The sequence below is a fragment of the Amblyomma mixtum genome, chromosome 1 (genome assembly GCF_055824585.1).
Source record: "Amblyomma mixtum isolate Tamu chromosome 1, ASM5582458v1, whole genome shotgun sequence".
Lineage (NCBI taxonomy): Eukaryota > Metazoa > Arthropoda > Arachnida > Ixodida > Ixodidae > Amblyomma > Amblyomma mixtum.
In genome coordinates, this window is record NC_143012.1 from 306,429,795 (window position 1) to 306,447,603 (window position 17,809).

General features: G+C 49.4%; 1 protein-coding gene across 6 annotated transcripts in view; it reads left to right on the forward strand.

Moving 5' to 3' along the window:
- LOC149372316 (scavenger receptor class B member 1-like) overlaps positions 1-17,809 on the forward strand; it is a 79,001-nt gene that overhangs the window by 52,883 nt on the left and 8,309 nt on the right. For 5 of the 6 annotated variants that reach the window (XM_089566779.1, XM_089566775.1, XM_089566778.1 and 2 more), the window contains 10 exons: positions 398-515; positions 1,089-1,183; positions 5,661-5,827; positions 6,862-7,003; positions 9,033-9,344; positions 12,975-13,066; positions 13,434-13,483; positions 13,776-13,842; positions 14,656-14,825; positions 17,487-17,605. In XM_089566779.1, the coding sequence (XP_089422905.1) occupies positions 497-515; positions 1,089-1,183; positions 5,661-5,827; positions 6,862-7,003; positions 9,033-9,344; positions 12,975-13,066; positions 13,434-13,483; positions 13,776-13,842; positions 14,656-14,825; positions 17,487-17,605 (1,233 nt within the window). In that variant the 5' untranslated portion in view covers positions 398-496. The remainder of the gene's footprint in view (positions 1-397; positions 516-1,088; positions 1,184-5,660; positions 5,828-6,861; positions 7,004-9,032; positions 9,345-12,974; positions 13,067-13,433; positions 13,484-13,775; positions 13,843-14,655; positions 14,826-17,486; positions 17,606-17,809) is intronic. The other variant, XM_089566780.1, reaches the window with a different exon arrangement.

Below are 17,809 nucleotides of genomic sequence, written 5' to 3' on the forward strand. Positions count from 1 at the left end.
GGGGTAACTTGTGACTGTTAGTCAAGCTAGAAGCAGCGTGCGTTCACTAATGAACCGCAGCTGGTCGTGGTAAAACTAGTTAAATCGTCCCCATTTTGGTGTAAGTTTCTTTTTGTTCACATGCGTCATTCTCTGACCTTATATATGACGCACATTAGTATGAGAATTCGCGAGAGCGCGTTTGGACAGTCAGATCAAGAAAATCAGAAAGTAAAACTTGCGATTAGGTAATTTCTCGGATGTGAATCTTGTTAAACCGTTTGAGTGTGCATAGCTGACTTTTTGGGGTTTGTTCTTCTGCAGTGCATTTAAATGTTTCTGGACTGGCGCAAATATAATTTCACCCACTTATCGCGAGAATAATTTTTGTTTGTTTTTTCCTCTCTCTTTTTTTCAGAAAGAGGATGGCGTCTCGGTGCAGGACACAATGAAATTCGGAGCGTGCAGCCGTCCTCTGGGGAGTGGTCCATAGATAACAGCTGAAACGAGGCTAGCGATGTGGAGCAAGAAAACAGGTACGTTTATCGCTGCGTACTCGAAATTGGACCGACAAAAGCGCGACGTTCTGACTATCTTGTCGTCTTTTGTAACGTATGTGTAGGCGTCCTAACAATCCGCGCAGCTCTGAATTCCATTCCCTGTTTTGAGGTGTCTCAATGTATGCCCCCTTTCTTTTTCACCAGCTTACAATCGCTCGCGGACACTTGTAACTCTTCTGTTCATATTAGTAGACATTCTAGCTTTCAGTGCAGCACGTGCTGAGATATGCATGCTTTCAGCGAGTGAGCGGCATATCTCTCCACGACACGTCGTAGAACATGACATTTCGTCTCTGGGGAAGTGTGAGGCAATACCCGTGACCATGTTGTTTTGCGGTTTTTATGTTGTATTAAACTTTTTTTAAACTACTTTATGCTTGAAAGACACTGTGTTACAGAAGCTTGCAAATATAAGCTCTGATCATACGAGGAGGCGTAAATGACGCTGATGCCAGGCGCACACGCTGGACGATGTCATGGAAAAGAGGGGCCTGCGTGGTTAGCGGACGAGGAGTCTCCGTCTCAGGCTTTTTTTCGCTTCCATCGCAGGGACATGCTGCGGCGCGTTCTCACTCATCGTGGCCGCCCTGGCGATATTCGTGCTGCTAGAGTTTGACGACTTCTACAGGGACCTGCTGAACAAGGTCAGGCTCTGCTTCACAGCCTACTCTCCGCGCGCTCCAAAACGTTCAGTTTTTCGGTTATACTGCACTTGCTGGGCTACCTCAACACTTGCGCGATATTCTCGTGCGTGATTTCCGTTCAAGCCATCCTACTAGACGTCGTTACTCCGCCCGCGTAGCCGTAAAGGATCAGTGATGGTTTTGGAAGGGCGCACGAAGTTTTGTGCACTTTCTTTCCGCATTCCTCCTCCTCCTCCTGCTTCTTCTCCTCCTCCTTCCCTCTACCCCCCCCCCCCCCCTTTTTTTTTGTCTCACAGCGCAACAAGAACGGCACACGAGACGAAAGACTAACACAAACAAGCGCTCGTTTGTGTTAGTCTTTCGTCTCGTGTCCCGTTCTTGTTGCGCTGTGAGCAAAATGATGAATATACTTACCAACTCGCCGAAATTTCCGCCTTGCTCCCTTCTACCCTCCTCCTCGCAAGCAGCCTGAAAGCGGTATTGTCTTACTAACACAGAACTCTAACAACTGAGCAGTTTTACCAGCACGGGTGACTGTGTCAACTAAATGTCTACGCGTTCTCACGATATGTGCTAGAGTGACAGCATCGGGGGTGCGTAGTACGTGAGGCCACTCGACCAGTGGCGTAGCACTCGGAGGCTGTCATACGAGAGTACTGGAGCTGTCTCGCGCTCCTGGCGTTGCGTGTAGGAATTACGGCCGTGATATCACCTTGCCTTCATCTCTTTCGTATCACATGTTTAGCTAGCGGCAGCTGTTTGCCATGCGTGATGGGTCTTATCAATCTGCCCATTTTTGTAATCGGACAAGTGCGCCGTATGGGGTAGTTTAGAAAGAACTGCGCCAGTCAAAAATGATCGCAGGACCTTGCGTAAACCGGGTGTGCCTTTGCACCTTCGTCGAAACAGTTTCAGCCAACCGTTTTCAAGACTATGCACAACTTCTCAAATGACACTTTATTCCTGAATGCAGTAACTAAATATAAGCTTAGTAGTATTCACTGATTAATTACCTTTGGAGAAAGGAAAAAAATTCTGCAGACTGTGCCGCGCGACTCTCAATAGCCCCAGTTGGTTCCACTGGGCTCACTCCGTCTCTTTCAAAAGGTTGGCAGCCGTTCACTGGGGCGTCTGGTACATGCACGGAGGAAGAAAAACTAGGAGGGAGCATGACGCCACAATCTTGAAGCCTAGTCATAAAAAATATAATAGAAAGCATCGTGGGAAATAGGCCCTCACGTGACAAGGCAGCGGTAGCTCTTAGCCGGATTTCGGTTTCGGTTTCGCTTTCTCGCTCTACGAACAACTGCGCGACGATCTGCTTGTGTTCACTGACGGCTCCGTGGTGAGCGCCAACTGCTCGCTCGCCGCAGCGGCCGCCATCCCCGAGCGTGCGTTGACTGCGGCGCAGTAGAGGCCCTGGAGCACATGCTCCTTCGCTGTACCGCTTCTGCAGTGCCGCGTCGCGAGATGCTCGCGGCCTACAGGCCGCTGGGAATAATCCCGGACAGTCTCGAAACACTCCTGTGGCCGCGCGGCAGTGCGCGCACCCGTGACAGAACAACGGTGATCCTCTGTGCGTTCATCGAACAGGCGGGCTTGACTTCCCGCTTGCTCTTCGCCAGGTAGTGCACGCGTGACACGAACGCTCCGTGGGTGCTACCTCGGACGGTATACTCGGCCGGGCGCCCCACCCCGGCCGCTAGTGCAGTGTGCCGCGCGCGCGATTAGTCCGAGACAGGACGCTACGTGCGCGCGGCTATGTACATACTGTTACGACCCATCTTGAGACCCGAGATGTAACGGTGGGGAATTCAACAGTAGCGGCAATTTCGACGGGTCGTTTGACCCCAACTTGACCCCACGATGACCTCACAGAAAAGGGTGACTTTCTGGGAAGTGGCCGATGAGGCTCTTCCCACACTCGGCTCGGCGAAAACGACCTCCCCTTCGAGAAGCAACCGACGACAGGGGAAGAAAGGGTGTCCCTTTAAAAAAAAACCGGAACGAATCAGAGGAAGCCTGCGCAGCTGCGGCTGTGACGTCATCCTGCCACACCTGTGTTCAATGGACGCGAGCGGCCAACTCAGTGCTACAGTGATGCGGACTTAGCTTCCTCCTCGCCAGAGCCCACGGGTGGGCTCTACCACAGGTGTCTTCGTTGGCAGTGACGTGTGGTGGCGATCTTTTGTGCCACGATGAATTGCCGCCTAGTGAAAGGGCTCAACAGGTCTTCGATGGCTGTGCTAGTGCCGATCTTTTGTGTCGCGATGAATTGTCGCCTGGTGAAAGGGCGGAGCCTTGGGCTATATAACCTGCGACCAAAGTGAGCACGAACGCTCCGGACCTTCGGTAAGAGGTTCATCCAGTGTGGCTCTGAACCTTGGGTTCATCCAGTCATTCGACGTCATGAACTCTTAAATTTTGATTCCTTGTTCTTCTTTTTGTAAATAAGTGTCTTAGTTTCTTGCCATTAAATCTGCTTGTTTTTGTAATCTCCAACTTCGAAGCTTCAGACTTTCCTCAGCCCGACGACTCAACACGCTACCAAATGGAGCCTGGGTTCGAGCTTTGCTGTGCGCCACAATACATACAGTTTACTTCTTTTTGTAAGTGATTGTGCGCAGTGGCCGGGAAACGCCGCGAGGGGCAGACGTAAAGCCGCCGGCACTCTCTCTCGACAGCGAGAGAGAGAAATACTTCACTGCTGCATTTCACGTCGGAACCGCGTATGTGCGCGAGCGTATTCGGCGCGACTTCTGCCTCGAGAATAGCGGAGAACGGCGGGCCCATAGGTGGGCCAAAGTCCGCCTGCCCGAGAAATAGAATCTTGCGCTGCGCGCCGGAGCGCTCGTTAAACACGTCCGTCCGCCGTGAGCGCTCTGGAAGCCACTGCGCCCTTTTTTAGAGGCTCGTTTTCTTCGCCTACTCTCGAGTTCTCTGCTTATAGCATGCGCTGAAATAAACGCTCCGTATGTGTGTATAACGACGAAAGGAATTCCTCTCCATTCTTTTTATGAACCACAGTTGAACAGTGACGATCGAGGTCGCGGCCGCACCCTTTGATGAAAAGTTTACCTGCAGTTTTCTACAGTGCACCCAAAAACTCGAGTGTAATCAACAGAAGTGTTGAGACGCGGAGCCTTCAGACAACCTCGAGCTCGGTACGCATTCCGCCAAAGCTGCAACACAGGCGCTGCGCTTCTGCGCTACATCGGAGCACGAACGTTCACTAAAAAACACCGCTGGTTGGCAGTCTGGTAACTGTAGAGGGCCTATTTCCCAAGAGCCAGTGCGCAAAAGGGCCCTCGGCAGCGGCGTCAGAGGAGGATGGCTTGCAGAGGCTGAGCGCACTCTTTTCTAGTTTTTTTTCCTCCATGGGTACATGACTTCCAGCTACAGCGAGTGTCCGTTTGCATGCCCGAATGTTCTGGAGGTTTGCAACGTGGGCGTTGCTTTTTCTAGATTTTTGCAACAAAAATTGCAGATTGCGACTGCGAGCAGACACCGAAGCGCCATGTCTAACAAGTTCACGTTTTTATCTTTCGCTTTTTTTTCTTTTTTCCCGGCGGGTCCAAGTCACGCGGTTGTTTTTCTGACGCAAGGAATTTTGGCCTGCGAAGAAGTGTAAATGCTCTATCGCTTTCGTATCGAGTGACGTACCGATACCTTTCCGGTATGCCACGACAAGCAAGCGAATTCGAAGATGTTGCATGGCTAAGCAAAGAGTTGGCTGTCTACGTCAAAATCCTCGTTCACATGTCGCGGGAAAATATCGCGGCCACGGAGAACCTAAACTTCTTGCAGAAAACAGGGCATGATGAATTTTTCTAACGTAATTTATACGAATATGGAAAAAAAATGCGGCACTCTTGAGTATAGGCCGAGGCATGCATATACATCTGCACCATGCAGTTTTGCTGAATTGTTCATTGCTGATTGCGGTTGCGGTTTATTTCACGGTTCTTCTTCAGAACATGGGGAGATGAAAAAAAAAAAGCTGCTGAACAGCAGCTTGACAGGCTCCCAACCCCCTTATTTACACAGGCGACAGGGATCATTCAATATGCATACGCATACAAATCAGCATACACAGACAAAATAAAACAAACATGTTTCGGTGTTTACGCACATTAATCTCATTTCAAGGTAATGTTCATGCCATGAGAGAAAACATACGCCTCTTCTACGCTCGAAATGACAGCAATCTTATGAGGACACCTCCCGTAATGCAAATGGCGGCTTTTTTTTCCCTTTTTCTGCCTGCACAAACGATGACCGCAGCCATGCTACGTCGTCGCGACTTCGCGCTGGGCTGATCTGGAGATTTGCTTTATATAAGGCACTCTGGGAAGTAGGACTTAGTATTTACGCTACTCTTCTTTTGTTGTTGTTGTTGTTGCTGCGGCACAGAACAAGGTGCATGATTTTCACAGTGGCGCCCTGTTCCCCTTTTGCCCATATTCTCCTTCCGCAGCAAGTGAGCATAACCGAGGGCTCCACAGCGTTCCACGTGTGGAAGGATGTGGGATCCTGCTACGACATGTCCGCCAACATGTACTTCTTCAACATCACCAACGCCGAGGCGGCCAAGAAAGGCAGGGCCAAGCCGCGGGTGCGGCAAATGGGCCCCTACGCTTACCGGTGAGTGCCTACAAAGCCAGTGCCGACGCTTACCCGTGAGCGAATGCCTACGCTTACAAAATGAGTCCGACGACTTTTCATTCACGCGGACACGATCGATGCAACTCCAGCAGAACTTTGAAGCTCCTAAGCACACAGCAGGGAAAAGCAGAAATTCACTCAATGGGTGAATTCTCAGCAAAGTCTCAATGAAAGTTTCAAGGTTTGGCCACTGCGGTGGCATTTAGGCGGAGGCGAAGTGCTAGAGGCGCCTGTGTACTGGACGATGTCAGTACACATTAAAGACACCCAGGTGGTAGAAATTACCCACAGCCCTCCACTACGGCGTCGTTAAACACGAGGGACGGTAAACCTCAAAAAACCCATCAAGGTATTCATTTGGAGAGGTTAATTACAATGACTGACAGGCTGGATCCGCGAGGTAGTAATTAAGCCACTCCTTTTTTTTACATATATAGCGCTAACAAGTTAGGAATAGGAAGATTGCAAATTTGAAGCATTTGCGTGACTACATTGAAGCTCGAAAACTAAAACATAATTCATATTCGATTAATTCATCCCATTAGAGCGCTCAGAGTGGATTAAGTCGACGTCCTCTGTTTCACTAAGTAGACGGCTATGATTAGCTGCTTGTCAAAGGAATTACTGCCGCTGCTATGTAGGGCACATTACTGAATTGTATTCAGCCTTTGACAAAGTTCTGACAGAATCGGAGCATTGGTTTTTACTGAACTGTTTTGTTATGCTATTTTAGCCGCTCCTGTTCTTCCAACAGACGCAAACGATAGCGTGCGTACTTAGATTGGGGTAAGTGCAATAGCTTCTAAGCGATGTTTTTCTGACTCCCACTTCTTATCAAGCTTGTTTACTCACTTGCCTTGTTTACTCAAGGGCCGTTGCTTGAATGGCGTATGCGTCACCCTCAACTGAAAGCGAGCTTCCGTGGTGCAAATATCAACAAACGCATTCGCGAGCCAGAGTGTAAGTGGGGTTCGTAATTAATGACGATACCTTGTTACCGCGTCTCTTGGCAGGATGGTGTGGGTGAAGGACAACATTACGTTCAACGACAACGGAACAGTGTCCTTCCTGGAGAAGATCACATTTCATTTCGACGCGGAGAATTCCGTAGGCTCGGAGGACGACCTTGTGACGACTGTCAACGTGCCCTACGTCGTAAGCGGTCTCGCTTTTCTTGCATGTCGTGTAGTATGTTGGCGTAGGGTGTAGCTGGTGCCACTTTTCTTTTTTGGTAATGGTGAACTCTGATTACGTGGTCGTATTTGGGGCACTTTGAGTAAAGGAATATGGGGCTAATTTCGGTATAGTTCACGAGAACAGGCGGGAAGACTCCTGTTTTTCAAGGTGCGAGTTTCTTCCAATCTGTATGGGGAATTTGTTTTTACGATAAGCTAAATTTATTGGGCAAATATATGCACTTGACTTCCACTAGAACTTAGCAGCACGGGCTTATGACGTTCAAGAAGATAAGAACGCTGCAAAGGCTGCTCATGGCATCAAAGAAAAGATAAAAAAAATGTGGTCTATCTGTTCTCCAGGAGTAGTAGAACCGGCTGGCACAGGACAAGTCATAGACGCATTTATAGCCGCAGGTTTTGAACATTCAATGCGGTGTTCGCTCGCCTTGACCTCCTCACCTTCGCGTGCGGCCTTATAGAGCTGTATTTGCCTTCAGTCCAGCACTTTTCTCTGTCGTTACATCCGCGTAGCGTTTCAGATCGAACATGCTCCTTGCTTCTGGAATGGTCCATGCAGCTTCTTCAACCGACTCTACTACCACCGAGCTCATAGATCAGAACGGAGCAGACTTGTGGGCCGACAGATTCTGGCGATAATGGGGATGATTTATGCGTTTCCCCTTCGTGTCAACAGGGTAAGCGCGCCACCACGCTGTCACTATACCTATCAACGTTACGACAAACTCTAGGAAGAAGCTAACACCGTACCAGCGGCTAGTGTGCCTGTATATGCTATCAGCAGCCTAAAAGTAGCGTTATCTGTTATCAGGGCGCCCACCTAATCATCTTCGATCGGTGTGGGCTTGCTACTGCAGCAGTTAAAAACGCTACGTTGTCGGTTGCAGCAAAGTGGCGGCTTGGCGTCAAGCCAGCCTCGTTGCATTGGTTCCGTTTCAGCGCGGCGAGGTTTTTTTTCCGTATAATGTATACGAATACATTTCTGCCCTTATAGCTAAGGCATCTTCTTCGGGCGTCAGTTTGGGCGTTCGTCTGGGTGCTAATTTTGCCGCAGTTTCGTGCACGGCGTTCAGCTGAGATTGCATGAATAGACGACAAATGCACGTGTTGTAAAAAAAAAAAACGATTTATTTGAAAGCGCTGCACAGTCTCGGTGCGGGCAAGAGCTGGAAAGTCGGATGCGGCTTCAGACCGCTCATTAGCGTCTCGCGAGCCAGATGTGTTCCGGCAGACGCCGGCTGCCTGCCCTCGCAAGTATACCAGGTTAACTGAGATAACTCAACTGTATAGCGCAACTGCTCTGGCCACAAGTGAAGTGGCCTCGTAACGTATGAAAAGCACTGATATAGTGTCCCGCTCATAAACTGCGTTACTCGGTTTTCGAGCTGCGAACACTACCCTCAGGAGCGATAGTTCCGGAGTAGCACGCGATTGTTCTTATAAAGGCAGAGGCTGCATGCGTCTAGAGGGAGCTGAGGTGGTCATCTTTAACCGTGAACATGTGAATGTGTAGTATATTTAGGAGGATGGTTATGTGAATGGTGTCTCACTGTAATCCATGCTTTCCCTTGTGACGCTCCATTATACTCATAGGCTGCTATACGCCACCGCGGAGGATCACTGGTAAAGGTGCTCGGCTGCTGACCCGAAAGACGCGCGTGCGACCCCGGCCGCGGTGGTCGAATTTCGATGGAGGCGAATAGAGGCCTCTGCACTGTGCGATGTCAGGGCACGTTAAAGAACCCCTGGTGGTCGAAATTTCCGGAGCCCTTCACAACGGCGTCCATAGCCTGAGTCGCTTTGGGACGTTAAACCCCCCTAAACCCAACAAATCATCGTTGTTATTGAAAACTACTACTCTTTGGCCCATTAATGCAGAAACATGTGTGAGTGCACACGTAATACCGATGTTCTTGGCGCTCTTTGGCCTCAGTCGCCCTGACAGCGATAAAAAACGATAAACATTCATTCATTTCACGCCGTCGCAGGCTACTCTGCACCTCCTGAGTAGCCAGAACATGTTCCTTCAAGCCGTGGGCAATATGGTGCTGTCCAGCTTGGGCCAGGATCTGTTCCTGACACGCACCGTGCGAGAGCTCAGCTTCGAGGGCTACCCGGACGTGCTCATGATGCTTGCCGCCGCCGCGGGCAAGGGCAACAACGCTGGCGGCAAGGCGGCCCGCACTGGCGGCGGCGCCGTGGACATCGCCAGCGTGCTCAGCAGGGGCTACCGCACCCTGGTCGCCATGCTCAAGGAGCAGCCCACAGGTTCGGCCGGCCGCTTCGCCTACATGGCCGGGGTACGTTGTCCTGCGCTGCTTGTGCTCCGCTCTGTTGAGCGTGGCCTCGTGGAAAAGGGGGACACGAACCCTGCGACTGCGATGAAGCCACCGCGTATACAAGCGTAATGCTTTTTATTGTGACTGTAACGGAAACGCGGTGCGTCATCGTTCAAACTTGCCTCATCGCCCCCACAGAAATCGTCGTCATCATTTATTTGACCTTTAAAGACCCCTGGGGGGGGGGGGGGGGGGGTATTACATAAAGAGGGCGAGTAGTACATTCAACATGACTCGCATCAGACAACAAAAGCATAAATAGAAATAATGTCACGAAAAGGAAATGAAACAATTTGTACAACAAGATAAGACATCAGACGTTCTTTAAACCTTACTGGATCGCATTTAATGACAACAGATTCTGGAAGCCGATTCCAGTTTTGAATAGAAGGTGGCAAAAAAGATTTGTTAAAGGCATTACATCATCGAAATGATGTAATGCCTGTAATAAGGAGAAAGTAATAAGTAATGTAATAAGGAGAAAGACCATCTAAATGGCGTTTCTCCTTATTTATTTGGCTGCACTCGTGAAAATGTCCTTTCTTTTCTTTTAAGAGAGTTAGCTCTTACTACTTACGTTTGCCAAGGACGCGTCTCTATGCAATGAAGGTCAGATTGACCTAAACAGTAACCACGTGAGCACACGATATCGCATAGCAACAGTGGGCGCGTGGCGCCTCACTTTCGACCTGTTACCGTTATATATGCGCAAGTATAGCGGCCAACGAAGTGGACCCCCCCCCCCCCGTCTTCACCCGGGACCACATTTGCGTAAAATATGGGGGCCACCCGTTTGACGCAGAATGTTCCAAGTGGTGTATAATGACGTATCATATTCTTTAGGATAAAATTACTAATTGACATCATCCCAAAATATGTGTGAGATTCGAAACGGAATACCTTTCCGCCCACAAACCGTGCATTCCGAGTGCCTTCAGACAGCCGTTACAACCGAACCGTTTGCCGCAGGTGATTCCGGATGGTGTCAAACGATTCGTCGTGTTATGATGCGCACGTTTATATATTTATTAACTTTTAACGACGAAATATACCGGACAAAGCGAAGGTGGCTGTAAACCGCAATAGTAGCGCAAAATGCATGAGGTAGATGGCACTGCTTGTGTCTTAGAAGGGATGTTTCCTTTCCGGAAACATCCGCGGATGTTTGGATTCGGTCTTCTCCACGTTTGCTGAGCACACCGATGTAACCACTTGAGGCTCCCATAACTAACGCTCTGAAGTCGAACACTGCGACGGTGTTGGCGGAGAATTTTGTTAGAGTGCAGTACTTTCAACCGCGTTTTATTACCGTTCAAAGCACCCGCTGTCTGAGTTGCAGTTGCTTGTTTTTGCAGTTATGCGCGTTTTTAAATATGGCAGTAAAAACACTGAAGTAACCATGAGCTGTACTCGTTCAATGCGTTATGTATGGGGCCATTTGAAGCCGATGGACACGCTTGGTGAACGGTCTGTCTCCGATAGAAACCACCGTGCGATGAACCTTAAGATTTTTTTCGAAAGATAGTGGTTCCACTTTTGATCACTTACTCCTCACTGTGTGCGAAAATCCAGTGCGTAGCCTTAAAAGGTGGGAATTGTTTTCTTTCGGTTTTCTTTCCTTGGTAACATCGACGGACGTTGCTATTCTCTTTGGCATTTATTTTAGTTGTTGTGTACGCTGCACAAAGGAATAGGAAAAGTACTGTCTTCTTAAACGTCACGCATGCAGTGGTCGTTACGTCACGTCGCACATCATACGCGCTATAAGCTCGAAATTACGAGCTTGTGATGGTACATGCGTGACAGCCCTTTCTATGCAAGTTTGAGGGGTACCACTGGCGAAATTTCGTTGTAAGGTCAGGTGACGTGCACTGTCAAAGTTTTCGTTAACATCCTTGTACGTCGAGGACGTAGTTACGCAAAAGGAGTTGTGAATACCGGCGCAGCTATACTTCCTAGTGTGCACTTCATGCTTCTGGTTCCTCGTAAAAGCTTTGAGCTCCAAGAACACGCTCTTTTGGAGCACGTGCGCTTGCTGGACGTGGGCCAAAAATCGACGTCGTTAAGTTCGCGCGCTGTCATCTGTTTCCTTTGAACTGTGCGCTTTTTTTGTATTTTACCATGCACGTTGACACGCGCTTGATACATACGCTTGCGTTCCAAGCGCGGCAACTATATATGTTTATATGTTTCCATGATGCAGTTGTTCCCTCGTCGTCCCTTGTAGCCTCGCTGTAGATTGTCAGGAGCGTTTTGTACCTTGAAAAGCATTTCGTGTCGTGCTTATTGCGCTGTCAGTTCTTTAGGTCGTCTCGTGATGTCGTCTAACGACCTCTAGTTGCCGGCGAACGACAGGCGTCGATGACGTCATTCGAACGAATTCGAAGAAGTTGACTTCGATGACTGCAGGCTGTTGGTTTCTCTGAAAATACCGAAGGATCGGCAAGCGCACGCTTGCGGAAGCCCTTTTCGCATCTCCTCTTTTCCGGCAAGGGCGGGAAGACACGCTGAAGTGTGAAATGAGTGACGCGTGCATTTGTTTTCGTGGACAGGCTCAGCGTGGTTTACGCAACGGCCAACACGTTCTGCGCCCTTGAACGAGGTCGTGGGCGCCGAGCCTCGGCGGGCGGTAACGGCCGCGTTTCAAACGCGCCGAGATGCGCAGATGTCCGCGTAATGAAGTTATGAGTTGCGTCTACTGTGAAGCTCGCACTTTTTTGAAGTTGATCGTGGATACTCCTCTGCTGCGTTCCTCATAGTATCGAAATAAAGATAAAGACCAGGAACTCTGTAAAGATAAAGACCAGGAAATAAAGACCAGGAACTCTGTATATACGACAAACCATTGCTCGCAGTTTCGGTACGAATGCAGTCGGTAAAACGGGCGCCACATGGTCATCAGCCAGTCTTGATGACGTCACCCGATTATTCTTGCCATCGCTGGGATTTTCTGTGCCATCTGCGAGTACACTAACACACGCACACGCCGCCGGCTTTTCTCGTAATGGGGCTATAAGGCTTACGCCTTATAAAGTGCAGCAGTTGTCTCACTCATGGTGGACTCCTTAACTGCTCCGTGTGAGGGAAGGCATGAGGAAAAAAGGCGCCTTAGTGGAGTTAGCTCCTGATTAATTTTGACCGCCTGACGTTCCTAAACGCGCGCTTGCATCGCACAGCAAGCGGGCATATCTTGCATTTCGCCTCCGTTTAAATGCAGCCGCTGTCGGGATTCCATCCCGCTTCCTTGCGCTCTGCAGTCGAACGCCATGACCACACAGCCACAGTGGTGGGGTCACATTCAGTCCGACTGACCTTATTTCAGATGCGAAGCAAAACGTAGGGAATCCGTTGCATCGTTCTCTATCGAAAACGACGGGGGCCGTATCTAAGAACGGTCGCTGATGTCTTATCTTGCGCGATAGCGTTAATGACCGATCAGTTTATGACCTCTCTTTGCACAAGGTCGAATTAATCGAATTAATCAATGAAATTGACGTTGCGTAACACAGCTAGCAGACTGCTCGACGTTACATATGTAATGCGTTAATGCTCGTTCACCCCTCCATGCTTCTTTTCTTACTTTCTTTGCAGCGCAACGACACTTTTCACGAGCTCCTAACGATGTTCACTGGAGAGGGAGACATTTCACGAATAAATTATCTGGACACTGTGGACGGAGAAAGGCAAGTTCCAAGATAACCTTACTTGCCCTCCTATATTAGCGGAGTTGGGCACAGTGAACTTAGACAAGGGCAAATGAAGATAGTTACGGGATGGACGATAGGTTGTCGCTCACCGTTGGTCCTTTCTTGGTTACCGTTGCTTCACTCGGCCATGTGTAACCAGCAAGCACAAATCAGGCTTTTAGGTCCTCGCTATGTTGCTTGGTACATTACTCTGCAGCTCAAATTCAGCATTTTGCTCTCGACGCTGTTGCGTTCTTTGCTGGATAGCGCAGAAGATGAATTGCCCAGATTTTGTATTTCGTTTGAGCGACGCATGTAATCGAAGTTACGTAAATTAACACGAGCATCTATTTTCACAAAACAGGAGACTCAACATCTGGGCTGATGAACTGTGCGACCAGGTTCGAGGATCCTGTGAGTATGAATGCTTAGAAAACATGCCTGATAGCTTCACAGCTTGCCTCGCATTTTTCTGCCATTTAGGGCAGTCGGTGATATTGATTTCTCACCGACTGGGCGAAATATGTCGTTCTCCGCGATGGCTGCTTTCTGGTGCAGGCATGCTGTACAGACTCCGTTGAGCTCGCTTGCAAGATTTTCATCTTCCCAGTGGCGGCCTTATGCTTTCCACTCTTGCGTTTATTCTTGCACGTGTCGTGTCGCAGAACGAAATGGCAACCAGCTACTATCTGCTCTTTTCTTTCAGTTGGCAATGTGCGCCCGCCGTTATCGACCTCCAACTCCGAAACTGTCTTCATCCCGGACTTGAAACGGTGAGAGTCTCACTCGCGTTGAACTTGCAACTCTTCTTGGCGCATTCGCGCGTTTCCTTCAGTCGATCGCCACCGGTCGTGGCTTAAGGATCTACACTGAAAGTAGGAATACATAATAGCCGAACTTCCTTGTATGCAGCATTAGAGGAGCGCATATTTATGAGCGTATCCTGAAGAAGAAAGCAAGATATGTCAGATTTGCAGATGATTGCTTATGCTGTCCGCGCTAGGCTTGACCTGCCGTCGTAGTACGAGCATGCTACAACAGTGCATGGTGCCCGAAGGGGGAAGTCTTGAAGGCGCGGAAACTGAACCTCAACTAAAGTGATTCTCGGACCCATTAGGGCAAATGTACTCTTAATTCGAAAATTATGATAGAAGTTCCACTTCGAGAAACTTAACGATGGCCGGGGTGAAGTTTACAGTGCGGGTGTTTGACATTCTTTGAGCTCTCTAAAACAGTATGACCGAGGATGAAAAACCGAATATGCACAGCCCGCGCGAAATGTATCGCCTTTTCTTCTTTTTTTCTCTTGTCGCGCGTCTGCCTCCACCTTTTATTGGCCATCTAGGCTAGCATTCAGTATAGCGTTTGCCAACGCTTCCCCCGGCTATCAGAATTCTCATAGAAAAAAGCTAACCACCTATTGTGCTTGCCTCCCCCTTAATTTCTTTTCCTTTCGATTGTTGTCCAACTTCTTTGATGGCTCAAGGAATCCCTTTAGGTTGGTAGCTAAGCTTCTGTCTCATTCGCTGCCGACTTTCCGCTCCCCAGTCGCCAGCAGTGCTGCTCACTCGCGCATTCCGTTGCAGCACCTTCGATCTGCATCATGTAGCTGACACCAAAGTTGGCGGCCTGAACACGCGCCGATTCGCCGTCACACCCGACCTCTTCGATAAAAAATCGCCCGAGAACTCCTGCTACAACGCGGCCCGCAAGCACTTGCCTTCGGGAGTCTCCGACTTCGGACCCCTCCAAGATGGTGAGTGTTCATCAGTTATGTGCTGCGTAGTTTTTCCACTTTCAGCCGCCACCATCCTCCTCAGGACGTTCTGAGGTTCAGGCTGTTATATCGGGACCAGCCTTGCGATTACCACCAATAATTGACGATTTTCTCGGCCCAGAAACGGCGCGCCTCGGCTGATCTAATATGGCGGCGTTATGTAGGATCGCTTACGCGGTCAGCCTATAGGCAAGTCGCCCTTGTTTCAAACTGTCGCGATAAACTCGCTCTCGGTGGTGGCACACTTCTTTGAGCAGGTGTTTCTTTTGTGAAGGATGTAAAGGAATACTTGAGAGGCAAGGAACAGATCGCTGTCTGGCGTATGAAAGCCGTTGGTGTGAAAGCGGAGCGGCGAACGATCGGCGTGCGCTTTGGGGAAAACTTACGTGACATTGACGAAGGCTCTTGTACAAGGGGGAATGACTGACATATAAGCGATAATTTTTTTTTGCCTTAGGAACTACAGCTACGCAATGCTTGCGATTGTAAATTTGGCGCGTTAATTCGCAGAAGACAAGCTAGAAGAGTTTACCAGTCACTGTCACTTGAGTTTTACCTGATAAATTTCGCTCCCTTTTGCATTCTTTCGTGCGCAGAAAGTTTTTCAACCACTTCTTTTTGCAATCGGAATATAGCCGTGTAATCGCTCGTACAGATTGGAAGCGAGAACAATGAGGTCGTCTTTTTCGTGCCATTTTTCTCGGAGCAATTAACAGCGCCTTGTGTTCGCAGTTTGTTTATAAGCAGTGGATGGGAGGCATGTAAATGATACTAGGCTGATATAATACGATTATTTTCGTTCGATTCTATTCTATTCTATTAACATCCGCCAGTCTGACTGACTGATTCGTCATAGCGACGGCATGGGGCAATTACCCCAGCGCAAAAAAGAATCACAGTGAATAGTAATTTGAATGAAATCGTCATGTCAGATGAAGGGACATGAAGATTATGAAATCGTACACTCCAGCTGTTACAATGCTATACCCAATTACGGAAACACTCTTGCACAAAGCTAATAGCGCTTGAAATGTGCCCATTAATCATTTTTTATTTGTTGATTTGTTAACAAACAATTCCTCGTATTAGCATAGGCCCGTCTCATCTAGACAGAACAACTCTCTATAAAAAATTGGCAGTGGCTTAGCTCTGGTTAAGCCTGGATATACAAGCGAAAAGCTGCAGTTATGCTTTGTTTGACGTCATGGCTGTCGCAGTTCGCGCACAATGCACCGGGAGCACCACGATAGCGGTGTAGATTTTGAGCCAACTCCCTCGCTACCACTTCTGGGTCTTCTTTTCTTCCTTCCATGGCGAATGTCTGCGTCTCTTCTACGGCCGCCGCCACCGCTCACACGTGCGTTCTCGCAATGTCTTGCGAAAGAACCTTCTCTTGGTACGGCGGCGGAGACCGCGCAGCAGCGGCAAGGGGTAAAACGGTGGCGAGGAGAAGTGGCGATGGAGCACGCGCCGCGGCGCGCGGCCTCTTTTATGTCCGCTGCCGCCGCTCGGGCGTTATCGCAACGCCTTGCGATAACGCGATAAGAACGCGATAAGAACCGCTAGCAGCGGCGAAGGGTAAACAGGTGGCGAGGAGGGAAAGGGCGCGCCACGGCGGCGCCCAGGGTTGGCCCACGCGAAGCGCGGTGTTGACGAGCCTAGTGAAGCTTTTCGCTTCAATATAGTTTTGTGTTCGATTTGCAAACGACGAAGACTATGGACACGCATTAGCGAGCTCGTGTTCTATCGCATGCACTGGGCTGCTGCAGCTGCGACTGTTCCAGATCGACGGCTACCATTGGCTTCTGAGCCTTAAACCCCTGCCGGTAGCCTACCACGTCTGTACTGACATGCTAGGCTCTGGGCCTGATAAGAAATGCGCTGTCACGGTCCTGCAAGCCTTCCACTGCAGCGGAAAAACTAGCTCTAAACGATGGAAGCGAGTGATCTAGCCCGAGCTCTCATAGACCGGGCGGATCCCCATCCCTACCCCAACCCCCTCCTAGGACCGTATCGTGACAGGCTAGAATTAAAACATTTCTCGCCTCCACACAAACAACTCTCCTCTTCGGCTGTCATTGACTGGATGAATACAAACACATAGCCCAGTCTTTCCATTTTACACAATATCAGACCCACATAATACCCAAGCTGCTGTCCTTGGTGCGGAGCAAGGCCCACGCTCTACCGATATTGGGAATGCCAGGGAAAACCAGACAAATTGTTAACAGTGCCTTACCCGACACGCGAGCAGTGGGAGGAGGCCCTGACGAGCGACAACCTGGACTAGCAATCTTAGATCATCCAGCTAGTCCGCAAGTCAGCTGCCTCCAGCGGAGCCCTGGACTAGGGGCCCCGTCCACCGGCTCCAGCGAATTAATCTATGCTAATTAAAAGTTTTGCTCTCTCTCTCTCTTACTGTTCCCGTGCGCGCTCTCTGTATTGCCGGCAACAGAAAATCGCGCAATATGACTCGCAATGAATCTCGTTTGCGTGCAAATATGCAAACTGCGTTCTTAAGAGTTTGTACAAGAACAATGTGACAACGTGTTAATGTGTCAGCGAAGCATTGCCAACGGGGGAAACGACGTGGTTTCGCGCGTCCCGATCCTCCTTAATCTCCTTGAACGCTTTTCGCAGGTGTGCCGATTGTCTTGTCTCTCCCGCACTTCCTGTACGGAAGCTCTTTGCTGCACACCGGCGTCGATGGCTTGTACCCCGAGAAGCAGCAGCACCTCTTCTACATCGACAGTGAACCGGTAACAGTCGCTTGATAGCATAGCTCCAGTTTTGATATAGAGTTGGTAAATGACCAGTCTGCTAAATTATCTATAAAGTACTAATGTTAATGTTCAATGCCTAGGACTTCCAGCACAATGAGACTGAAACCTGGTCTTCAGCGAATGACAGGCGCAATGAAGGAGGAAGGTGGGAGTGAAAGAAGAAAGAAAGTAGCACCGTAG